Genomic DNA, 26,647 nt, shown 5'->3' on the forward strand with positions numbered 1-26,647 from the left:
CAGCAGCTCCGGGGCCTCCTCTGGACTCTCTGCAGCAGCTCCACGTCCTTGTGCTGTTGTTCCCAGGGCTGGAGCAGCTCTGCAGGGGGGGTCTCACCTCAGACAGGGGTAGAGGGGCAGAATCCCCCCCTGCCCTGTTTCCCACGTTGGGGGATCAGCCCAGGCCAGAGGGTTTTTTTGGGATGGCAGCACATGTGGAGCTTCCCTACATTCTGAAATCCCATGTGGAGGGATCAGCAGGGAGGGATGGACAGCACTTTTGCTTCCAAGCCTTTTCTAATTCCAAGAGAAGCTCCCAAGCGCTGGCAGTGGATCTCTGCAGCACCTCACCTGCTTGAGGTGAGGGGAAGAGGTTTGGAAGAGCAGAAATGCAAATATCTCCAGATTAAAGGCCACACTCCAAAAAAGGAATAAAAAACCACCCCCCAGACATGCAGAAATCCTGCCACTCTCAGAGTATAAAGAGAAAAACCAGGAATAAATGTGGGAAAACCTGAAGTTACCACTGACAGCAATTTATTAATGTCAGAGTTGATCCAAAAACCACAACTGGTGTTGCCCTGGAGCCAGTTCAGGGAATGAACTGAGCTTCCCCTCACTTGGACATGCACTAATTAAACAGGTATCACAGTTATTCCCATCCCTGACACAAAATTCCACACTCTCCTGCACACTCCATGCCAGGAAGCACGAGGGAACCTCTTAAGTGGCCTCCACTTCCACCAGAGAAGGTTTAGTTTGGATATTAGGAAAAATTTCTTCATGGAAAGGGTTATCAAGCATTGGAACAGGGATGTGGTGGAGTTCCCATCCCTGGAAGTGTTCAAAAACCCGTGGGTGTGGCACTTGAGGACATGGTTTAGTGGTGAACACGGGGGTGCTGGTTGATGGTTGGACTTGATGATCTTAAAGATCTTTTCCAACCTCAAGGATTCCAGGATTTTAACAATTTTCTCGATTTCTCAATGACACAATTTTCTCAATTTAAGTGTCATTTAAAATCCCAGCACTTCCATTGAGGTGCAAACCTGAGATAAATGTGCTGCCAGGGAGATGGGCCAGATAAGCTCATTTTTTTATAAAAAAAGCAACAAAATTTAGGCTTTATTTATTTTTCCTAGAGATTGCAACAACAGCAAGAGTGTATTCCATTAATAACACAGCTCCCTGGATGCTTTTATCCTCATCAACTAGCTGGGATTTGGCAATAAAAATCAGCCAAACACATTCCTCTAAATAAACAAGAATTCCACACCAGGATTTTCCAGCCTTTCCACATCCCGGATGCCATTCCAGCAGCAAACTATTCCAGCCAAGGCCGGATCATTATTCCACTTTTTGGTGCCCTTATCTCTGTTAAACCTGTCAATCAGTTTATTTGGCTGCCTGAATTTCCTGGAGATGGACAAGAAGGGTTTGTGGGAGAACAGAAGGACATGGAAGCAGAGCTGTTCCAAGCAGAGGGATGGTCCCAAGACATCCCTTCCCTAAACCACGTGCCAGTTCAACGGCCTCAAGTAACACAGAGCAACTCCCACAGTTGAAAGCAAGCACAGAAGTTGCTCTAAACTCATCTCCCCGAGCCTTTCACATGTTTTATTGTGCCTGTTATGTGTCATCCTTCCAAAAATGAGCCGGGTGGCATATGATCCACAGGAGTTTGCAGTGCAAATTTAGAGCTACAACTCCTTGAACTTCCTGGAGAAGTGAGAAAGCACAAGGAGTGGAAAAATACAGCAAAGAGAGTGGAAGAAAACAAGGGGGGGGTGCAAAGAGGGAAAGGCAATGGGGAGCATTTGGCACCCAGGAAATGCAGGTGGGGTAATTCAGGGCCCTGAATTTAGGAGGGGAATTCCAAGGTTTAATTCAGAGGTTTAATTCTTAGCAGCTCAAAACCCATGGGCAGGGACACCTTCCACTAGCTCAGGTTCCTCCAACCTGGCCTTGGACACTTCCAGGGATCCAGGGGCAGCCACAGCTTCTCTGCCCAACCTCTGCCAGGGCCTCCCCACCCTCACAGCTTCCAATCCACAATCCCAATTCTCTCATCCTTTTCTCAGAGGAGCTTCATCCCTCCTTTCCCTCCAGCTCAGAACAGGAGCCAAACACCCTCCTGCAATTATTCAGCACCTCAGACCCACATTCCAGAGGACACTGACTGAGGGGACACTCTCCCTGAATCCTTGGGAGGGATCTGCAAAACCAGGAACCCCAGAAACGAGATTCACTGGGATTCAACCCACTCCCAACCAAATCATAGAGTCATGGAATGGTTTGGGTTGAAAGGGTCCTTAAAGATCATCTTGTTCCAACCCCCTGCCTTGGGCAGGGACACCTTCCAGTAGACCAGGTCGCTCCAACCTGGCCTTGGACACTTCCAGGGATCCAGGGGCAGCCACAGCTTCTCTGGACAACTGCTGCCAGGGCCTCCCCACCCTCACAGCTTCCAATCCACAGGAATGTCTTGGCACCCTCTCCCTCCATCACCAACAGGTTTATAGGACACAGTTGCTCTTTAGTTTCCCAAGACCCATCTGAGGACAATCCCAAAGCATTTGTAGTTAATAAATCCACAGCTTTGGGCTCCTTTTCCCCCTGTGGAAGCCCAAGGCACTTCCTCCTTCCATGAATGGTCAATTCAGGTCTGTAGGAAGAGTCAGCAGGAAATTCAGGAAAAAAACCCTCTGTGTCAAGAGTTCCATGTTTGCCTTTTATTCCCAAGCATTTCTACCAAGCTCTAGTTATTAGAAAAGTGTAAGAGCATGAGCAGAGTATTTCATGGAATCATGGAATGGTTTGGGTTGGAAAGGACCTTAAAGACCATCCAGTTCCACCAGGGACACCTTCCACTAGCCCAGGTTGCTCCAACCTGGCCTTGGACACTTCCAGGGATCCAGAGGCAGCCACAGCTTCTCTGCCCAACCTGGCACAGGGCCTCAGCACCCTCACAGACAGAAATTCCTGCCCAATATGCCCTCTGGCACTGGGAAGCCATTCCCTGTGTCCTGTCCCTCCCTCCCTTGTCCCCAGTCCCTCTCCAGCTCTCCTGGAGCCCCTTCAGGCCCTGCCAGGGGCTCTCAGCTCTCCCTGGAGCCTTCTCTTCTCCAGGGGAACCCCCCCAGCTCTCCCAGCCTGTTCCTATCAAACATTCCATGTTTTTTGAGCTGCTTGAGGACACATTTGCAGCCCCTTTCCCTGCACAGGTCCCCGTCCCCTCCCTGAACACTCCTCTCAGCCAGAACTGGAGAATTCCAGACAAAGCTCCTTTTCCAGGCCTTTGTCACAAACATCTCCCAGAGATCCTCAGCTGCCTCAAGACAAGCAGGAAAATCCTCAAGATTTTAAATCCCAACAACCAAAAGATCTCAGGGAAGAACTCTCAGCTGTCCTGCTCCTTCCCCTTTTCACAGACAAGCTCCAACACTAAAATATCACTAAAATATCACATGAGATTTCTCGAGCTGTGCCCCATAAAAAACGAGAGCCTGAACCCTCCCAAAGAACATCCAGCACCTTAAATACCAGATTTTATTCCGCTGAAGGAATTGTTTGTTGGAGTGCTGGGAACAGTTTGTCTTTCTCGGCCTTCAAAAGTTTCATAGAAGGAAAACATCTTCTCCTAATCTTTGTTCTTTCAAGCAGCAGGTTGGCTCCAGAAATCCAACAGGTATTTTAAACACCACTTTCCAATTTCAATTTAAAGGAGATTATTTTGTCTCTGGCTGTATTTTTTTTTGTTTTTGTTTCCAGTGAAATGGTTTTTAACAATCTGTATTTTTCACGTGTTGTTTTGCTTGGAGGGGAAAAAATATATTTATCTGAAGTATAACAAAAAAAAGCCCACCCACCTCAGTCACCTTCACTCTGTGAATTTAAACCAGTTTTTATCTCAAATTAAAACCACTGCAGAGGAAAAATCGTTTTGAGATCAAAGCACAAGGTGCTGCTGAACTGATTTCTTGGAAATGCAAAACTGTGGCGAATATTTTCCTGCTCTAAATCGGGATAAAACAATTCCCAGCTGACACTGAGTCACATCAAAGGAAATACTGGACTGCAACAAGTTCATTTGAGGGCCAAAACTGGCATCAAACAAAAGCTGAAAGTTGGGGGGGGGAAGAAAAGGTTTGAGGTCTCCAGATTTTTATTTGTGGTTTGGTGAATTTTTTAAGGAAAGGTGGATTTTTTCAGAAATGTGAACTTTAGGAAAGATGAATTTTAAGAAATGTGAATTTTAGGAAAGGTGGATTTTAGGAAAGGTAGATTTTTTAAGAAATGTTGATTTTAGGAAATGAGAATTTTAGGAAATGAGAATTTTTTAAGAAATGTGAATTTTTTAAGAAATGTGAATTTTTTAAGAAATGTGAATTTTTTAAGAAATGTGAATTTTTTAAGAAATGTGAATTTTTTAAGAAATGTGGATTGTTAAAGAAATGTGAATTGTTAAAGAAATGTGGATTTTAGGATATGTGGATTTTTTAAGAAATGTGAATTTGAGGAAAGGTGGATTTTTTAAGGAAAGGTGGATTTTTTAAGGAAAGGTGGATTTTTTAAGGAAAGGTGGATTTTTTAAGAAAGGTGAAATTTAGGAAATATGAATGTTTTAAGAAAAGTGAATTTTAGGAAAGGTGGATTTTAGGAAAGGTGGATTTTTCAAGAAATGTGGATTTTAGGAAGAGTGGATTTTAGAAAAGGTGAATTTTTTAAGAAAGGTGAATTTTAAGGAATGTGAATTTTTTTAAGAAATGTGAGTTTTAGGAAATGTGAATGTTTTAAGAAATTTGAATTTGAGGAAATGTGAATTTTTTTAGCAATGTGAATTTTTTAAGAAATGTGAATTTTTAAAGAAATGTGAATTTTAGGAAATGAGAATTTTTTAAGAAATGTGGATTTTTTTAAGAAATGTGGATTTTAGGAAAGGAGAATTTTTTTAAGAAACGTGGATTTTAGGAAAGGAGAATTTTTTTAAGAAATGTGGATTTTAGGAAATGTGGATCTTTTAAGAAATGCGGATTTTTTAAGAAATGTGGATTTTTTTAAGAAATGTGGATTTTAGGAAATGTGGGTTTTTTAAGAAATGTGGATTTTTTAAGAAATGTGGATTTTTTAAGAAATCTGGATTTTAGGAAATGAGGATCTTTTAAGAAATGTGGATTTTAGGAAATGTGGATTTTTTAAGAAATGTGGATATTAGGAAATGAGAATTTTTTAAGAAATGTGGATTTTAGGAAAGGTGAATTTAGGAAAGGTGAATTTTTTAAGAAATGTGAATTTTTTTAAGAAATGTGAATTTTAGGAAAGGTGAACTTCAGGAAAGGTGAATTTCAGGAAATGTAAATTTCTAAACATAAATAAATTAGTCATTTTTTTCCCCCAGCTTCCCAGACAAGATTCCATCAATACATGGGAATTTTAGTCCCACTTACCAACACTGTTGATGCCAAAGAATTATAAACACAGACACAGAGTACTCCTAAAACACTAATTTTCACTCTTAATAATGCAAGGCTTGTAATTAAAACAAACAATCCAACCCTTGCTGCTTCTCCTGGCAGGGAAAAGGGGAAGGGAAAAGGGGAAGGGAAAAGGGGAAGGGAAAAGGGGAAGGGAAAAGGGGAAGGGAAAAGGGGAAGGGAAAAAAGAAAGGGGGAAAAGAAAGGGGAAAAAGGAAGGGGAAAAAGAAAGGGGAAAAAGAAAGGGGGAAAAGAAAGGGGGAAAAGAAAGGGGGAAAAGAAAGGGGGAAAAGAAAGGGGGAAAAGAAAGGGGGAAAAGAAAGGGGGAAAAGAAAGGGGGAAAAGAAAGGGGGAAAAGAAAGGGGGAAAAGAAAGGGGGAAAAGAAAGGGGGAAAAGAAAGGGGGAAAAGAAAGGGGGAAAAGAAAGGGGGAAAAGAAAGAGGGAAAAGAAAGGGGAAAAAGAGGGGAAAAAGGAAGGGGAAAAAGGAAGGGGAAAAAGGAAGGGGAAAAAGGAAGGGGAAAAAAGGGAAAAAGAAAGGGAAAAAAGAAAGGGAAAAAAGAAAGGGAAAAAAGAAAGGGAAAACAAGAAAAGAAGTTCTTCCTAAAGCTCAGGACACTTGTCTGAAACCCCAGTCCCTGGAAATCCTGGGATTTCCATAATCACACTGGACAATGCCAAAAAAAGAGGATATTTAAAGGGGGAAAAAAGAAGGTAAAATACTCCTGGTTAGAAAAATTCCAGTCTGGATATTTATGTTAATATATGGACTAGAAATGTTCCCAAGGAGATACACAAAACATGACAATTCCATGGCAGGTTTTCCCAGGAAAACAGAGCTGCAGGAGACTGGAAGCTCAGCATTGGATTATCCTACAGATACTTCCCAAGCTTTTAGGAACATCCAGTGATTCCCATTCCAGAATTTTCCTTACCTTGAAGGAGTTTGGATTCCAGCAGGAACTGGAAAAGCCCCTTCTCTCTGATCAACACAGAGCAGGAATAATTCCCTCCCTCCTTCCCTGAAGATCCTTTGAAAACCAAGGATCTCACGGGAATTAAGACAACAAAAACTCCCCTGGCCCAGAGGATATTCGATTGTCCAGGGAGCTCCTTCCCTGGAGGAGGAGTTTCCAAGGCACAACCAGCACCTGCATAAATATTTTGGGAAAAGAGCTCCTCGAGCCACTCGAGGAGCAGAATCTGCAGGAACTTTGTCACAATAACATGAATTTTCCCAACACATCTGTGCCCTCCAGACCTTCCTTTGGAACATCCTCGGCTCTGTGTCCCCTCCCCACATCCCAGACAGCTCCTCCCTCAAGATTCCAACTCCTACTTGGGGAAAACAATTCAAAAAACCCCCACAGGAACATGTGGAAAAGCTGGTTTGTACCTTGGCCTGCACGGATTTCTTGGCCCTCAGAAGCAGCTCTGCCTTGATTTCCTCGATTCTTTGCTGGGTCTCCTCATCCCAGTCTGGCACAGATTCCTGGGATCTGCTGGCCAGTCTCAGCTTCACCCAGGCTGTCAAAACAAAACAAACCAGGAAGAGTTTTCCTTTCCAGTTTTGTGGAATGAAAACAGTTTGATAACTTAAAATCATTTCTAGGTTCCCACGACCGAGGGAGCAAAGCCCCACCGTGGAATTCCAGAGCTCCTGGAGTGACCAGGAATACAATGTAAATGTATTTGTAACTACAATGTAAATGACCAGGAATACAATGGGATTTTGGAACATTTCTTTGGAGAGATAGATCCAGGATCTTCCTCCTGTAGTCTCAGCCATAAATCAAAACACACTCACACAATCCCGTCCCGAATTCTTGAGCTAATAACTATGTGGATAAAATATCAATGTCAGGCAAAAGGTTTTCCGAGTGGAAAAGCCCAATTCTATCCCATTTTACATAGGAGTACTAAAAAATATCCATCATTTAAGCCTTGTCCTATTAAAGCTGCTTGTTATAATATGATATAATCACCTTTAAAATCAGGGGAGCAGACACAGATCCCCTCATATCCACATCAAAGCGACCCCTTAAACATGAACCTAAATAAAGATCTGTCATTTTAATAATAAAATACAATAAATAAAACACAACAGAGACGTTTTCTCACCTCGGATTTTCCTCTCCTGTTCCTCTGCGCTCCTGAGGATTCGGGCTGCCTCTATCCCAGGGGATCCACTCCTCAGGAGGGTCCGGACACGGGCAGCCAGGGAATCCCCACTGCTGCTGCTGCCGCTGCCCCCCAGCCCTCCTCCCTTGATCCTGGCACCACCAGCTCCACTCAGGATGCTCTGGAATCCTCCTGTGCCATGGGGATGCTCCGATGAGGGGGGAGGATTCCCCAGGAGGCTCCTGACACGGGCAGCCAGGGAATCTCCGCTGCTGCTCTCGTCGCTCCCCCGGGCGCCGCCGGCTTTGCTTCCAGCTCCACCAGATTGAGACGCGCTCTGGAAGGCTCCTGGGATATCAGTGATGCTTCCAGGGGGCTCTGAGGAAGGAGGATTGCCCAGCTCTGAGGCTGCCCCGGTGCTGCCCTCACTGCTGGCACTGCTCTGTGCCAGGCCCACCAGGGCACGTTGGTTCCTGTCCGTGGTGACGCTGCTACAACCCTCCGGCTCCGACCTTCCCGCCGATTTTCCCGCCCTGAACTCCTGGGAAATTCCCTTCATCCCTTCGCTGCAGTGCAAGTTGACATCCAAAGGGTTCTCCCATCTGAAGTTACACGTGTCAGAATTCCAAGGGTTTATTCCCAACCCTTCTTCTCGCGCACTTTGCCGGGTCGCAGCCTCATCCCACGACGGTCTCTTCTGGAACTGAGGGGTTCTGTCCTTCGCCGACCTGGGATCTTTGGGATCATCCTCCTGTCTCAGCAGCACCAGGGCAGACTCCCCAGTTTCTCTACAAGAGGCCATGGAAAAGGCAGGAGGACACCACCTGGCACTCAAATCCTCTGCCTTTGCCAGGAGCTCCCGAATGTCCTTCAACACACCCAACCCCAGCAAAGAATCACCTCCTTGCTCCTTATTTCTCTCACTTCCCACACTGGAAGCCTGGGATCCTCTGTCAGCTTCCATTCCATCTTGAACTCCAGCCAAAACACCAGCAGCCCATCTCTGCAGGCTGCTGTCCAAAATTTTGGACTCATTTTTAGCAAGATCCTGAACGCTGGTGGGAACAAGGAGGGGACTCTCCGTGTCAGAAGAGCAGTCGGGTGGATCCTGCTTCGCTCCAACAAGTCTGGAGACAGCAGGACACTCTGGATCTTGTGTGGAAATCGGAGCATCCACCTCCAGCTGGTGGCATGACACACTGCACTGGCTCGCTGGGTTGGCTCCAAAAAATTTTGGGAATCTGGGAGAGAGTTCCCGGGGTGACAGAACATCAGAGCCAACCTCCGACTCCACGGGAATGGAAATGCTGAGAGCGGAAGTGTCGGAGTCAAAACCCGTTGGCACCACCTCAAATGCTGGCAACAATTTACCTACAAAGGCACAGGACATTCATTAATTAATTTACTGCATCAGCAAAGACTAATTTTTCTTGTACTAAAGGGTTTGGAAAGAGAGAGGGAAGAATTCAAATATTGGAATTTTCCCTCATTTTTAGAATGAGATTTGAGCTCAGACTTCCATGAGAATTGTTCTACTGGAAGAAACCTCTTAGACTGTTTTGGATGAATATCAAAGAAACTACAGAACTTGACTTAAATCACTTCTTTTTAAATAAATGCTTAGACTAGATTTGAAATAAATGTTCTTAGATAAATGACACAGTGGTGCTTGAATGTCCAAATGCACACCTGGGTTAGAAAACCACCCCTGAATAAAACAGTAGGGCTGGGGGGGGAAGTACTTCCAAAATATCCTTCTGGAAAATGGCAAAGCACACACTAGGGATAAGTTTGTTTCCCACTACTGGTCAGGAAGGTCCTAATAGTTTCAAGTATATTAAGTTATCCAGAGCCCAGTTAAATAGGGAAAAGAGGTTGGAGCCGGGGAGAGTCGGACTCTGCTCCCAGGGAAGAAGGGACAGGAGGAAACGGCCTCAAGTTGCACCAGAGAAGGTTTAGATTGGATAATAGGGAAAATTTCTTCCTGGAAAGGGTTGTCCAGCCCTGGCACAGCTGCCCAGGGCACGGGGGGAATTTCCATCCCTGGAGGGATCTAAAAATCCCTGTGGATGTGGCACCTGGGGACATGGATTAGTGGCCTTGGCAGTGCTGGGGGAATGGTTGGACTGGATGGTCTTGGAGGGCTTTTCCAACCTGAATGATTCCAGGATTCTACTGAGGAAAACTCCTCCCCTGTACCAAATGCCAGGTGATTTAAGCTCCAATTTTCCCATAATCCTTAAAAAAGGGGGAAAAAATCATAAAAGAAAGTAAGAGATGCATTTAATCCCTTCTGGTGAGAGACACGGGGTGGTTGAAGGCCCAGATATGGAAAGGCTCAGACAGGGATTTGGGAAGAGCCTCCAGCTCTGCCCTTCCCACTGGATACAGGATTTAAATCCCAAACCAGAATCCACTGAGGAAATCACACACTGGAAGTAGTTTTAAGGCACATTTTCCCATTTTAATGATCTATCACACGGGGAAGGCACAGAAGGACATCTTAACCCCACCCGGGCACACTGTTCTTCACACAGAAATGACTCAACTCCTGCTAAATCATATTGATTTGGTGGTTATTATTATTTTATTATCATCATTATTATTATTATTATTATTTTTATTATTATTATTATTAGGATGGATTTATGAACAGCTCTGGCCAGTTATAAAAATGCTGAGAACTTTTTGTCCCGTGCCAAGAAGTCCCAGAAGGAAAAAAGAAACCAAGATTTCTTCCTCTCAAAGGAAGAAAAAGTCTGGTCATATTTGTTTAATCTTCAGATACAAAGCATTTCCTCCTTAAAAACTCCTGGGAAAAGGGAAATAATAAAGGGAAAAGGGAAATATTAAAGGGGGAAAGGGAAATATTAAAGGGGAAAAGGGAAATAATAAAGGGGGAAAGGGAAATATTAAAGGGGGAAAGGGAAATAATAAAGGGAGAAGGGAAATAAAAGGGGAAAAGGGAAATAAAGGGGGAAAGGGAAATAATAAAGGGGAGAAGGGAAATAATAAAGGGGGGAGGGAAATAAAGGGGGAAAAGGAAATAATAAAGGGGAAAGGGAAATAAAGGGGGAAAGGGAAATAATAAAGGGGGAAAGGGAAATAATAAAGGGGGAAAGGGAAATAATAAAGGGGGAAAGGAAAAATAAAGGAGGAGAAGGGAAATAAAGGGGGAAAGGGAAATAATAAAGGGGAAAGGGAAATAAAGGGGGAGAAGGGAAATAAAGGGGGAGAAGGGAAATAATAAAGGGGAAAGGGAAATAAAGGGGGAGAAGGGAAATAAAGGGGGAGAAGGGAAAAAATAAAGGGGAAAAGGGAAAAAATAAAGGGGAAAAGGGAAATAATAAAGGGGAAATGGAAATAAAGGGGGGAAAGGAAAATAAAGGGAAGAAGAAAAATAAAGGGGGAGAAGGGAAATAAAGGAGGAGAAGGGAAATAAAGGGGGAAAGGGAAATAATAAAGGGGAAAGGGAAATAAAGGGGGAAAGGGAAATAATGTGGAAAAGGGAAATAAAGGGGAAAAGAAGATCCAGTGTCACTGCCCTGGCCCATGGCCATAATTCCTCGGGGAGGAGGCAGGTTTTCCAAGGTTTTAGCACTTTTCCAACACCAAATATCTCACATTTGACACGGGAGAAGATCAACTCACAGGAATGGAAGAGAAAAAAACACACTTTGACACCACCAGGCCAAGAGCACCTTGCCAGGTGAGTGAATTCCCACGTTCTCCAAGGTGTCCCTTTCCCATACCTTGTGCCTTTGGAGGGATCCTGGCCGGGGTGTCCACGGAGCCCTTCAGTGTCCTGAGCTCTGAGGGGGAAAACTCAACTTCCCTGATGGGTCCTCGGGGGAGAAAAGGAGCCAAAATGGTCCCAGGGGATTGGTCAATGCCAAGGTTACGGAGATATATCTGGCAAAAGAAGGAATAAGAAACACTTGGAGAATGGGGATGGATTCTGGAGTTGTAGGATTTTTTTATTCCAGTGCTCTGGATGCTGCAGGAGTTGGATAACTCGGGGGAGGTTGGGGAACTTCAGCCTCACCTGTTTAAAATGACATTTCCCAGCTGCAAGGAGAACACAAAGGTTTGGGTTAAAAACCTTTTTTCCTCCCCAAACAGCACAGAAAACTGGATTAGACTTGGAAATTCGAGGCAGGGAAGCTCCTCTTTTTAGAGGATAAGTTTGTCTGAGGTAAATAATTGGGAATAGTTTTGTCAGAGCTGGTTAAAAACCATCATGAAGCAGCTTTTGTGGGGAATCAGAGAATCAGGGAGTGGGGTTTGGGTTGGGAAGGACCTTAAAAACCATCCAGTTCCAGCCTCTGCCATGGGCAGGGACACCTTCCACTATTCCAGGTTGATCCAAGCCCCATCCAGCTTGGCCTTGGACACTTCCAGGGATCCGGGGGCAGCCACAGCTTCTCTGCCCAACCTGTGCCAGGGCCTCCCCACCCTCCCAGCCAAGAATTCCTTCCTCATATCCAACCTAAACCTACTCTCTTTCCATTTAAAGACATTCCCCCTCGTCCTGTCCCTCCATCCCTTGTCCAAAGTCCCTCTCCAGCTCTCTTGGAGTCCCTTCAGGCCCTGGAAAGGTACAATTAGGTCACCCCAAAGCCTTCTCTTTTCCAGGTTGAACAATCCTAATTCTTTCAGCCTCTCCTCATAGGGGAGGGTGCTTCATCCCTCCTTTCCCTCCACCTCAGAACAGGAGCCAAACACCCTCCTGCAATTATTCAGCACCTCAGCCCCACATGCCAGAGGACACTGACTGAGGGGACACCCTCCCTGAATCCTTGGGAGGGATCTGCAAAACCAGGAACCCCAAAACGAGATCCACTGGGATTCAACCCACTCCCAACCAAATCATAGAGTCATGGAATGGTTTGGGTTGGAAGGGACCTTAATGACCACCCAGTTCCACCCCCTGCCATGGGCAGGGACACCTTCCACTAGCCCAGGTTGCTCCAACCTGGCCTTGGACACTTCCAGGGATCCAGGGGCAGCCACAGCTTCTCTGCCCAACCTGGGCCAGAGTCTCACCACCCTCCCAGCCAGGAATTCCTACCCAATATCCCACCTAAATCTCCTCTTTTCCACTATGAAGCCATTCCCCCTTGTCCTGTCCCTTCATCCCTTGTCCAACATCCCTCTCCATGTTTCCTGTTGGTTCCTTCAGGTCCTGGAAGGTCACAATTAGGTCATCCCAAATCCTTCCCTTCTCCAGGCTGCACAATCCCAGCTCTCCCACCCTTTCCTCACAGGAGCTGCTCCATCCCTCTGATCAACTCGTCCTGGTCAAGGGGCAGAATCACCTTCTGCTGTCCAAGAATAACTTCATTAAAATTAAATTGATTAGTTTAGAGAAGCCAAAGGAAAAGCAAACCCTAAAACTGTGACATACCAGAGAAAAATGTTACGAGGACGAGCCCAACTTTCCCGGGAAAACACCAGGAGATTGTCAAGTCAGACACACACAGCAGCATTCCCTGAATTAATGGATTTTGAAGGAGTCTCATGGAGGTTTAAGAACCTACTAAAGGTAGTTTAGGACCTTCTGAGGAAGCAATTTCTCTAAGTTTACATACAGAAATCATCTGCCTCAAAAAAGAACCCAAAATTTTCTTGGATTTAATCCTCTGCAGAAGCAAATTCATTTCAACTCATCCATCCTACGTCCTAAACATGCCAAGAAAATGAGATTAATTACTTCATGGATGGTGGCCAACTCTATTTCCTCTGATTTTATTCGAAACCTACATATTAACAGCCACAGAAGTGACCTGATCTCCTTTACCTTGTGATTTCTGGGAGCAGAATTCCTCAGAAAAAGGGCTCCAAACTAGGCCTAATCACAATCAGAAACATAAATCACCTTTGTATCTCCTGAATTTGGTTTCAAACACCACCCCTACAATATTTATATTTGTTTCAACACAAAAAGAGCAAAAAAAAAAAAAGCTTTTAAAACCCAGCCCCAAAAGCTGATTATTATGGGAGTCACCCTGTGAGAGGAGCAGCCTCTCCCTCGGGGGATAATGACACGTTTCTCATTAGCATAAATCTGCATCTCATTTTCTCCACCACTCAAGAGCCATCAGCAGAGTTAACAGGGCTGCTCCTCCACCCTCTCCCACCTTCCCAAAATAGGGAAGAAACCTGGATTAGGAAAGGAAGGCAGAAAGGAGGGAAGGTATGAAGTGGCTCTGAACGTCTTTTAGGAGCGATATGGAAAGAATTAAAGAGTTTAGGGCCTCAGAAAGTAGAACAAAGTGAACAAGCAAAAATGGGTATTTATAGCAAATCAAAAGAGATTTCATTCCCAAGGATTTCTGTGGTGGGTTTGCTATTCCTGCAGAGCTGTGGGGGTGTGGAGTTCAGTTCTCCTGCCTTTCCTTACTCAGCACTCGAGTCTCAGTCTCCTGTTTGGATAATTATAACCTGAGCTTCTGAAAGGAGCTGGAAGCTCAGGAATGGCACATCAGGGATCTGCTGGAAGAGCTACAACCAAGTTATTCACAAGATTTCACTTTTTTATCACTATCATGGAAACATGGAATGATTTCAGTTGGAAGGGAACTTAAGGATCATCTCATTCCAACCTCCTGCCATGGGCAGGGACACCTTCCACTACCCCAGGTTGCTCCAACCTGGCCTTGGACACTTCCAGGGATTCAGGGGCAGCCACAGCTTCTTTGCCCAACCTGTGCCAGGGCCTTCCCACCCTCACAGCCAGGAATTCCTTCCCAATATCCCACCTAAATCTCCCCTTTTCTACTATGAACCCATTCCCTCTCGTTCTGTCCCTCCATCCCTTGTTCCAAGTCCCTCTCCAGCTCTCCTGGAGCCCCTTTAGGCACTGAAAACTGCTGGAAAAAGGGATAACTCTAAAAAAAATTGATAACTCTGAAAAAATAAAGGGATAACTCCGACAGCAGAGATTAAACCAAAACCACACTTACTGGGATCCTTTCTTCAATATCCAACTCTTGTTTCTTCGGAGTTTCCAAAGGGGTTGCTCCACCAGGGAGGAAGTTGTCACCTCCTGCACTGGGGAAGTGCCTGGAGACCCCCCCGGAGCTCAGAGTGGATCCCAAACCCCCCTGGCTGCTCCCCCCGGAACTAATGGGAACGTTCAAACTATCCGGGGAAATTGCCCCCGAGTTGTCCAGGATGACGGGACCAGCGGGAATATTCAGGCTGAGAGACCGATTTTCGGGAGCATCCCAATTCTTCCCATCACCAGCTGGAGAGTTTCCATCCTTTTTAAGGAGCTGAGCAACACTGGAAACCAAAGCATCGGGATCTGAGCTTTGTCCCGTGTCGTTATTTTCCGTGTCTTCACCACTGGATCCAGAAACAACCTTCTGGATCGTGGAGCCTCCTAAATTATTTTCCAACACTCCTAAAACATGTTTTTTTTCTTCTGGAAGCTGCAGTGCCTCTGTGGAATTTGCTGGTGGAATAACTCCAGCCAAGGAACGTTTCCTGCTGGAAACGTTCACGGTGTTGTCCGACTGGGATCTCGTAAGAGGGGGGACAAGCAGGAAGTTTTTACTTGGGAAATGCAAACTTCCCAGAGAACCTGTCTCCCTAGGGGGAGCAGCAGCAAAATCCTCGGGATCTCTGCTGCTCTTCTGGATGGACAAAACGTGGCTGGAGGGAATGGCAACGGCACTGGAGGCTTTTCTTCCGGGAGAAAATCCACCCGGAATCCCGGCATGAGGAACCTCCTCTGGCTGGCTCACGTTCCAAGAGCCAACCTTCTCCATGAAACTAAGGGATGGGAGGGACTGGATTCTTCCAGTGTGGGGATATTTCCATTGGAAGGGCTCCAAATGTTCCTTGTTTTCCTTCGGAGCGCGTCGGGGCGAATGTTGCTTCCCAGGGGAGAGGGGTGAGTTCCCTGAAGGAACATCGGAACACGATGGAGAGACCTGGAGATCCGACTGGATCACCGGGACACCGAGTTCTTCCGCCTTCACATTCTTCTTCAGGAGCATCCCTGGGGTGGACTGAAAGATGGGATGAGCCAAGCGTAGGGAGAACGAGGCATCACCTCCAAGATTGAAGGAAGGGGAAATGTCTGTGACTTTATGGCCCCTTTGTATGGAAAAATCCGAAGCAGTTAATTCATTCCCGCTCCCTCCGGGATCCGCTCCCGCCGGAGATTCCTCATTGCACGGAGGCATCTCCATGTCAACAGCTGGTTGTCCAGGTGCACAATCCCTGGTGTTCATCACAGCAGGGAGCGACTCCTCTTTCCCAAATCCCACTGCAGGAGGGGGTTCTTTGTGCTGACAATCCAAGAAAACTCCCTGGAATTCCTCAGGAACAAACTTCAAGCTTCCGGAGCCGTTTAAATCCACTCCACGTCCCTTCGACATTCCTTTGCCTGGCTCAGAAGTCTTGGCAGAAAGAACATCAGGAGCACCTGGATTTTTAAAGTGCTCGTTCCTCGAGCCACCAGACGAATTATTGGACAAATCAACCTCAGGGACCTTCTTTTCCAGCTTTTCCAGGACCCCTCCCTCGCTGCCAACCGGTTTCACCTTTTCCTTTTGCGTCTCCCTCTCGCTTTTTTCCGTCAGGGCCGTTTTGTAGGAGGAATTTCCCGAAGATGAGAACTCCTCCTGCCTCAGGAACTCCTTCTCTTTCCCTGGAAGCTCCACACCAGCAGCTGGACCATCATTGGCACCGGAGGAATGTCCCTCATTCCCGGACGTGCTCCGGGGCTCCGGCGGGAGAGAAGCTCCCGCTTGGCTCGGCCTCTTTTCCAGCACCACCTTCGGAGCAGAGTTTGTGGGATCTTCACTTCTTCGGGGACCTGATGCCTCCTCCTCAGTTTTCCAGGATTTATTGGCCTCCTGGCTCCCCAGTTGTCCAGCTGAGGAGTTTTGGGAAGGCAAATCGGCATCTCCGGGATCGGCGCATCCGGATGGAAGGGGATGCTGGGACAAGGAGCAGCCACTGGGAGCATCCAAGGGAGGGGTTGTGTCCCTCAGGGATGCAGATTCATGGATGTGGGAAGGCTCCTGGGACACTCCAGAAACATCAGGAATTCCTCTGGAAAAGGCAAGAAAAGGAAGTGAATTTCTCATTATCCTCTTTATCTCAATATCCTGATTTTCTGCTTTAATATCACAGGGAAAAGCAGAATATTTAGCAAAATACACAAAAAAACATCCCCTAAATGGCCCAAAACCTCAAGAAATGGGAAAAAAAAGAAATACCAAAAATGCCCTATAAAATAATAATAATTTTTTTAAATGTTTATAAAATGCATATTCATATAAACCTAATAAAATAATAAAAATACCTGAAGTTTAGCAAAATACACAAAAAAAATCCCCTAAATGGCCCAAAACCTCCAGAAATGGGAAAAAAAAAGAAATACCAAAAATGCCCTATAAAATAATAATACATTTTTTAAAATGTTTATAAAATGTATATTTATAAAACATATAATACTTATTTATAAAACATTATATTGGTGGTATAATTAATAAGAAAACACTCATATTTTATTCAATAATTGATAATTTTATAACTGATTCTAAAATATTGTGTTAACATTATTAAAATATCTATGTGCAATAATATTTATTACCTATCAATATTATGTTTTTATTTTAAAATATATTTTTATGTATTATAAATAATGTTAACACAATATTTTACAATCAGTTATAAAATTATCAATTATTGAATTAAAAAAAATACCTGGAGTTTAGCAAAATACACAAAAAAAATTCCCTAAATGGCCCAAAACCTGAAGAAATGGGGAAAAAAAAGAAATACCAAAACTGTCCTATAAAATAATAATAAATTTTTTAAAAGGTTTATAAAATGCATATCTATAAAACATAATATATTTATTTATAAAATATTATATTAGTTGTATAATTAATTAGAAAATACTCCTCTTTTATTCAATAATTGATAATTTCATATACATATAATATTTATTTATAAAACATTATATTGGTGGTATATTTAATTAGAAAATACTCATATTTTATTCAATAATTGATCATTTTATATACATATAATATTTATAAAACATTATATTGGTGGTATAATTAATTAGGAAATAGGCATATTTTATTCAATAACTTAAAATTTTATACACATATAATATTTATTTATAAAACATTATATTAATTTTATAATTAATTACAAAATACTCCAATTTTATTCAATAACTGATCATTTTATATACATTTATTCATAAAACATTATAACTAATTAGAAAATACTCATATTTTATTCAGTAATTGATAATTTTATAACTGATTGTAAAATACTGTGTTAACATTATTTATAATATATTTATAGGTAATAAATATTATTACACAGAAATATTATAATAATAAATACAAATAAATACATATATTATATATATAAAGTATATGTAAACTATATACTAGACTATACAGTCACAAAAGAATAAAAATTAAATAAAATAAATAAAAATACGTAATAAAAAGGAATACAATAATAATATTAGTTTCTTCTTAATATATCACTATTTTTCAACCTAGTTAGGATTCAAGTATTTTTTACTGACAGGGTGTTACTGGTGAAATAAAGAAATAAATGGCATTTTCTCCCACCTCAAGGGAATGAAATCCGTTCCCGAGGGCTGGAAGAGCGACTCCTCCGGGATATTTGGGCCTCCTGTTGAGCACCTCAGGAGTGGGAGACACGGAGAGAACCGACTTTCCTGCATTTCTGGGAAAAGAAGAAGGAGAAAAGAGCAATAAGAGCTTTGCCTTCCCATCCCAATCCCATTCCAAGGGCAGGGAAATGCTGGAATGTCATCCCTTGATCCCTCTGCTGGAGCAGTTCCTCTCAGGGAGGAAATTCAGCTTTCTTGTCATGGAGCAAAATCAGGTTTCTTCTCATCCATCTCCAAACGTTCCATGGCACTGACATGTCCAACTTATCCATAAACTTCCTTTTTTTATCCATAAACTTCCTTTTTTAATCCATAAACTTCCTTTTTTTATCCATAAACTTCCTTTTATTATCCATAAACTTCCTCTTGTGCACATTCCCATCTTTTCCCACTCCTGGTCAGCCCCTCCCATCCTGATTTCCATGCACAAATTCCACATCACCTTCTACTTCCTTAAAAACCAGGAGACCCCACTGATCCCTTTCCCAGTCTCCATTTTTCCATGAATTTCCATTACAGCAAAGGCTACACAGGATTATTTTGTTTAGGGATTCAAGATAAAGGAATTTCTTTCGGGATTCAAGATAAAGGAACAATAAAACTTCAAGGGACAATAAAATTTCAAGGAATAATAAAACTTCAAGGAACAATAAAATTTCAAGGAATAATAACACTTCAAGGAATAACTTTAACAATAAAACTTTATTTTTAGTTTAAAGTTAACTTAATTTTGAAATTGATTGAATTCGTTTTGGTTAAATGTGGATTAAAATGGTTTTTTGGAAGGAGGAAGGGAAAGGAATGGAAAAAGGAGGGAGGGAAAAAGGGGGAAAGGAAAAAGGGGGGAAGGAAGGAAAAGGGGGGAAGGAAGAGAAAAGGGGGAGGGAAAGGAAAAAGGGGGGGAGGAAGGAAAAGAGGGGGGGAAAGAAGGGAAAAGGGAGAAGAAAAGGAAAAGGAAAAGGAAAAGGAAAAGGAAAAGGAAAAGGAAAAGGAAAAGGAAAAGGAAAAGGAAAAGGAAAAGGAAAAGGAAAAGGAAAAGGAAAAGGAAAAGGAAAAGGAAAAGGAAAAGGAAAAGGAAAAGGAAAAGGAAAAGGAAAAGGAAAAGGAAAAGGAAAAGGAAAAGGAAAAGGAAAAGGAAAAGGAAAAGGAAAAGGAAAAGGAAAAGGAAAAGGAAAAGGAAAAGGAAAAGGAAAAGGAAAAGGAAAAGGAAAAGGAAAAGGAAAAAGGGGGAAGAAAGGAAGGAAAGAGGGGGAAGGAAGGGAAAGGGGGGAAGGAAGGGAAAGGGGGGAAGGAAGGGAAAGGGGGGAAGGAAGGGAAAGGGGGGAAGGAAGGGAAAGGGGGGAAGGAAGGGAAAGGGGGGGAAGGAAGGGAAAGGGGGGAAGGAAGAGAAAAAGGGGGAAGGAAGGGAAAGGGGGGAAGGAAGAGAAAAAGGGGGGAAGGAAGAGAAAGGGGGGAAGGAAAGGAAAAAGGAGGGAAGGAAAAAGGGGGAAGGAAAGGAAAAAGGAGGGAAGGAAAAAGGGGGAAGGAAAGGATAAAGGGGGGAAGGAAGGAAAAAGGGTGGAAGGAAGGGAAAGGGGGGAAGGAAAGGAAAAAGGGATGTAGATATATATATTTTAAAAATAGGTATAAACAGCTACTCCCAAGTTATGTGAGAAGAAGAGGAACTCCAAAGGGTTTCCAAGGTAAGCAAAGCTGGATGACAAAATTAATTATGGTACACATGGAATGTGGGGGAAAAAAATAAGGAGAGGGGAAAACGGCAGGATCAGCACAGAGGGAGCCAAGGAATGAAGGAACAAGGTCATTTCTGACATTAAAGGGCACAACAAAAACTGGGATTTAAGGTACCCACCTGCTGGGAACTGGTGGGATTTGGGGAATGACGGGATTTGAATCACAACTGGAATCGTGGTTTGAAATCATGGACCAGGAGACTGAGTTGGTTCAGTGGGATCTGCTTCATTTTTATTTAAAATATACCAAAAGCAAACAGATTTGGGTTCAGGGGCTGATCCTGCCACATAATTCCTCATTCCCAATTATCCAGACAACATTTCCAATGCATTTATTCCATTTAATGTACATTTTTTGCCCTTATACTGGAAAATACTGAGATTAATTTGGCCCCAGAATTGCATTAAAGATGCAAAAACATGGATTTGAAGAAACTTTAAGCGAGTTGGAATCTAAATTATTTTAGCCCTGTTAGATGGATTTTTCCCCCTCCTAACTCTTGTTTTATATTTAAAATAATAAAACAAAGTAATATTATTTGGAGTTCTCAAATTCCTCTTGTAACTCCCATTTCATGTTTGCACAACTGGCATCTTAATTTGATTTAAACAATAGAAGGAAAATAAGTAAGTTTGCCTGATTTTCAGCTCCATTTCTTCACTTTGAAAAGGTATTTTCCAGCTAAAGCGAAAATCAGGAGCCATTAAAGAAAAGGCTTTTCCACACAATAAAAACTGGGTGTGCTTTGGGAATGAAGAGACAAAAAGGACTGAGGGAAGGATCAGGAAATAACGGGAAAAAAGCTGCCAAAACCAGATTTTGACAAACTATTTTTTGTAATATGTCTAGACATATATTGATAAAATAAATGTCCACATACACACACATATATATATATAAATACACAGAACATAAGTCACAATATTTGGCTGATAAATCAATATATTGTATCAAAAAAAGAAAGTCAAACAGATGAAAAGGTGATTTAAGGTTCTCCAAGCAGAGCTGGAAACGGGGAATTCTCACTGCATCAACTCCCTTCCAGAGCCTTCTTGGCCCTGCCCTATGGGAAACTCCAGAAATTCCTAAATTCTTCCAGAGAAGGCCCATGGATGAGGCAGATGTTTGCCAAGAAATAGTGCACAGAGCATCCATACAGGGCAGGGAATCCCTGGAAGTGTCCAAGGTCAGGTTGGAGGGGGCTTGGAGCAACCTGGGATAGGGGAAGGTGTCCCTGCCCATGGCAGGGGGTGGCACTGGATGAGTTTTAAGGTCCCTTCCCAACCCAAATCATTCCATGATTTTTCTGGTTCTGCTATTAAATGGTGTTTGCAGGTTCTGGGGACCATAATTCCCTATTTGTAAATATTCCAGGAGGATCACACAGCTGGAAGGTTGAACAAACACGTTTCCCATCAGCAGAACCTCTTGTAATTAAATCAGTTGAGTGCAACCAAGAAGTCTGAGGAGCCTTGATTCCATTTGGATGGAGGTGGGCACAAAGGGATTTGGGCATTCAGAGCATTTCAGGTCCTATCAAACAAGGATCCAACATCAAACACCAAAGCTCTGCAAACCTGGGGACAAATCAGACCCTCCTGAGGGCACCAAAGGGATACAACCAGTGGGATCCAACCCACATGGGGCCCTACAGAACGTGCCAGGCAGCTCAGGTGGACCATCCATGGGTTCCACAGAAGAGAACCAGTGCTCCAGTCCCTTCCCCAGCCTCGTTGCTCTCCTCTGCACCTGCTCCAGGACCTCAATGTCCTTCCTGAGTTGAGGGCCCAGAACTGGACACAGCACTCCAGGGGTGGCCTCACCAGTGCTGAGTCCAGGGGCAGAATCACTTCCCTGGCCCTGTTGGCCACCCTGTTCCTGAGCCAGGCCAGGATCCATTGGCCTTCTTGTCCCCCTGGGCACACTCTGGCTCCTGTTCAGCTCCCTGTCCATCCCCACTCCCAGCTCCCTTCCTGCCTGGCTGCTCTCCAGCCCCTCTGGCCCAGCCTGGAGCTACCGGGGGTTGTTGTGGCCAAAGTGCAGGACCCGGCCCTTGGCCTGGTTGAACCTCATCCCGTTGGAATCAGCCCAACTCTCCAACCTGTCCAGGTCCCTCTGCAGAGCCCTCCTGCCTTCCAGCTGATGGACACTCCCCCCCAGCTTAGTGTCATCTGCAAATTTGCTGATGGTTCACTCAATTCCCTCATCTAAATCATCAATAAAGACATTAAACAGGACTGGGCCCAGCACTGATCCCTGGGGACACCACTGGTGATGGATCCACCTGGATGCAGCTCCATCCCCACCACTCTCTGGGCCTCCAGCCAGTTCCTGACCCAGCACAGGGTGCCCCTGGCCAAGCTGTGGCTGCAGCTTTTTCAGGAGTGTGCCGTGGGAGACGGCGTCAAAGGCCTTGCTGAAGTCCAGGCAGACACATCCACAGCCTTCCCCTCATCCACCAGGTGGGTCACCTGATCATAAAAGGAGCTCAGGTTGGTCAGACAGGACCTGCCCTTCCTAAACCCCTGCTGGCCGGGTCTGATCCCCTGATCCTATATAACCCCCAAACCCAGTCATGCCCCACATTTCTCCTCCAGCCTTTTCCCCCATCTCCCAGCACGCCACCTTCGCACGTCTGCCTTCAGCAACTCGTTCCCCTCGGGGGAGGCAGAAAAGATCCCTGTGATCCCGTTTGGGATGCTGGGGATGATTTAGGGGCTCCTTCTGCTGAGCCACAAGGCGGGTTTTTGCAGGCACAGGAGCAGCTGCTCCGAGCTGAAAGCGGGCGGTGACGTCAGCCCATCCCTCTCGGAGCAGCTCGTGTCAAAACACGGATCTCTCCTGAAGGTCAAAAGCTCCCTCACAGGCGAGTCGAGCGAGCAGGCAAAGCTGGGAATGTTCCCTCTCTTTCCCAGTCTGCCGAAAATTCCAAATGCCACTGTCAAGCTGCCATTTGGGGGAGGTAAAAATAAAGGAAAGGCAAAACACAAACAAAACCTCCTGTGCCTTCGTCAAGCTGTGCCACGGGAGGGATTTCAGTGCAGTGGCACCGGGAGGCTCCTTTCCTGCAGGGAAATTCGGGATGGGCTTGGAGAGGAGGAGAAATAAATGATGTTGGAGGTTAATTCTTCCTTCCTTCTCACCTTTCCTCCCATATCTGGGAATTAAATGCATGTACAAAAAGCCTGGAGCTCCCGGGACAGCTCTGAAGAGGAAGGAATAAAGCAGCAGCAGGAGAGGGAATTCTCGTGTCTTTATATCATGTTAAAAAATATATCAGTAAAAAATATACCATTAAAAAAATACCATTAAAAAATATACCATTAAAAAATATACCATTAAAAAATATACCATTAAAAAATATACCATTAAAAAATATACCATTAAAAAATATACCATTAAAAAATATACCATTAAAAATATACCATTAAAAAATATACCATTAAAAAATATACCATTAAAAATATACCATAAAAAATATACCATTAAAAAATATACCATAAAAAATATGCCATTAAAAAATATACCATTAAAAAATATACCATAAAAAATAAACCATTAAAAAATAGATCGTATTAAAAATCATATTAAATATCATATTAAAAATCACATTAAGATATGATATTAAAATATCATATTAAAAATAACCTTAAAAGTATATTATATTAAAAAATCATATTAAAAATAACCTTAAAAGTATATGATATTAAAATATCATATAAAAAAACCTTAAAAGTATATGATATTAAAAAATCATATTAAAAATAGCCTTAAAAGTATATGATATTAAAATATCCTATTAAAATATCATATTTTAAAAATTTAATAGTTAAAATACATATTGAAAATCTATCATATTTTTAAAAGTTAATATTAAAATACGTCAGATTAAAAACATATATTTTGAAAAATTTCTATTAATATATCATTTTTAGATGTTAATATTAAAATACATCATATTAAAATATATATGTTAAAAATTTAATATTAAAAATATATCATTAAAATATATTTGATATATCATATTAAAAATGTCATATTACACCATTTCATATTAAAATATATTGCATCAAAATATCACATTAAAATATATTTTAAATATATCATATTAAAATATTTCATATTAAAAAGATATATTAAAATATATCATATTAAGAATATGTCATATTAAAAAGCTTCGTGTTTTCTCCTTAATTCCAGTTGCATTGAAAACACAGACCCTGATAAATATCAGGAAGTTTTTATGGATTAAACGGTTTCCAGTTCTGCAAATGATAACAACGAAGAGAAAAATGCTAGAAAATATATTAAATAAAACAATCCTAAACAAAGGAGGGAGGCAAGGACAAAGCAGGAGGGTGGTGAAGGACTGGAATGGAATTCCCAGAGAAGCTGTGGCTGCCCCTGGATCCCTGGAAGTGTCCAAGGCCAGGTTGGAGCAACCTGGGCTGGTGGAAGGTGTCCCTGCCCATGGCAGGGGGTGGGACTGGATGGTCTTTAAGGTCCTTTCCAACCCAAACCGTTCCATGATTCCATGATTAAAGGAAGATTCGGGGAAGGTTCAGCAGCAGTAAAACATTATTGAAAACACTGACATTTGGAAAAGATGCCTAACTGGGTTCAATCAGGTTATTCCTGGGATAAAACCTTGCCATGGATGAACGGACACATCACTGGGAATCAGCACAGCCCTGGCACAGGTTGGGCAGAGAAGTTGTGGCTGCCTCTGGATCCCTGGAAGTGTCCAAGGCCAGGTTGGAGCAAGCTGGGCTGGTGGAAGGTGTCCCTGCCCATGGCAGGGGGTGGAATGAGATGAAGATTTAAGGTCACTCTCAGCTCAGATCATTCCAGGATTCTGGAGCCCCTCTGCTCTGGAGCCAGGCTGGGAGAGCTGGGGGGGTTCCCCTGGAGAAGAGAAGGCTCCAGGGAGAGCTGAGAGCCCCTGGCAGGGCCTGAAGGGGCTCCAGGAGAGCTGGAGAGGGACTGGGGACAAGGCATGGAGGGACAGCACACAGGGAATGGCTTCCCAGTGCCAGAGGACAGGGATAGATGGGATATTGGGAAGGAATTGCTGGTTATGAGGGTGATGGGGCCCTGTCCCAGGTTGGGCAGAGAAGCTGTGGCTGCCCCTGGACCCCTGGAAGTGTCCAAGGCCAGGTTGGAGCAACCTGGGCTGGTGGAAGGTATCCCTGCCCATGGCAGGGGGTGGAACTAGATAAGATCCCTTTAAGGTCCCTTTAAGGTCCCTTCCCACCCAAACCATTCCATCACTCTCTGAATATCCACATTAATGTGGTACATTCCAATCTGGGTTTTGTCCAGACCCAAAGAGAAACGTAAGGAGTTGTAACTAAGATGATAAAATCAACAGGAATGGAAGAAGAAGGTGGGTATAAACTTGTGTTTAAGCAGCAGAACAGAGGCCAGCAGGTACAGCAAGGCCCCAGACCAGGAAAAGTGGGTAAACATCAATTTTTTAGACATTTTATAAGTAATTATCCCCTATCCCTTTTCATTTGTCTGTGATAACATCACATCCACACAGCAAAGTCCCTTTAACTGCACAGTTGGGGTCAAATCTTGTAATAGTACAACATTGAACCTATAATTCCTCAGTCTTTCCTCTTATCTTGAGAGAATAATTAAAGAACCCTTAGCAGATACCTTTGTAAAGGGCTACTGAAAACCTTTTAAAACTGTATTTGGAGATTATTTGACTATAAAGAAATCCTATAAGGAGCAGTGAAATATAAAAGCAGTTTGAATATATGAGACCAGGGTAAAAGCCTGAACATACAAACAGTTTTTCATGTTATCAATGCAAATACACCTACTTTATTATTATACTTACCATTTTGGAATAAATAAGGATTTTTGACTCATGAATGAATATAGATTTTAAGGACACAGAGAACTATCATCTCAGCCAGAGAGAACCTGAAAAATGGCAAACTTTACTCAGGTTTGCCATTAATTCTAAAGGAAGAAACAAGATTTTCAGTTTTACCTGAGACAAAAATAATCTGTTAGAGAAGTTCCAGAGGAGGGACAAACCCTCTGTCTCGTTTGGAAGGTGGGTTTGGACAATAAAATTACACCAAAAGCAGTTTGGAAACACAAAGAAATCACATCCAGGTTAGGGACTGATTTAACAGTAAAATCTTAATTGTTGAGCAGTTAAAAAAAGGTCACTGTGAACATACCCAGCAGTGAGCCCTGGGCTGGATCTCCAGGAAAAAGTCTTCTGGATGCTTCTCCTAAAGACAACATTCCTTCCTCCAGAGTAGGGAATTCTGACAGGTCATTCCTCTCACAAGTCAGGCCAAGCTTCATGTCTGAGACAGCAGTTAAACAGTTGGAATCTACTTCTGCTGGAAGCTGGAACCATGGTTCAATTCCCTAAAAAACACAACAGGAGAAAAAAGTGCTCCAGCAGCAAGGAAGTTTTATAAGAGGAAATAATTTCCGAAGGAAATAATTACTAAGTACTGAAACAACATAATTACTGATTCTAAGTTGTATTTCTTATACAAATAGTCAGTTTTTAATGTAAAAAAAAATTATAAACTAATAAAAGCAATAAAATACCCCAGTGAATGATCAAAGTCCAGCACAACCCCTGTTTAATACCTGAAAGTCTGAAATGCTACAAAGGCA

At 43.2% G+C, this 26,647-nt stretch overlaps 1 protein-coding gene across 1 annotated transcript in view; it reads right to left on the bottom strand.

Annotated features, from left to right (window-relative positions):
• Nucleotides 1-26,647, bottom strand: part of ALMS1 (ALMS1 centrosome and basal body associated protein) — a 63,324-nt gene that overhangs the window by 24,037 nt on the left and 12,640 nt on the right. The window contains exons 3-8 of the mRNA XM_064653597.1: nucleotides 26,194-26,389; nucleotides 18,192-18,309; nucleotides 14,538-16,641; nucleotides 11,325-11,484; nucleotides 7,573-8,943; nucleotides 6,848-6,978 (exon numbers count right to left, since the gene is read on the bottom strand). Of these exons, the coding sequence (XP_064509667.1) occupies nucleotides 6,848-6,978; nucleotides 7,573-8,943; nucleotides 11,325-11,484; nucleotides 14,538-16,641; nucleotides 18,192-18,309; nucleotides 26,194-26,389 (4,080 nt within the window). The remainder of the gene's footprint in view (nucleotides 1-6,847; nucleotides 6,979-7,572; nucleotides 8,944-11,324; nucleotides 11,485-14,537; nucleotides 16,642-18,191; nucleotides 18,310-26,193; nucleotides 26,390-26,647) is intronic.

The sequence above is a fragment of the Pseudopipra pipra genome, chromosome 4, assembly GCF_036250125.1.
Source record: "Pseudopipra pipra isolate bDixPip1 chromosome 4, bDixPip1.hap1, whole genome shotgun sequence".
Lineage (NCBI taxonomy): Eukaryota > Metazoa > Chordata > Aves > Passeriformes > Pipridae > Pseudopipra > Pseudopipra pipra.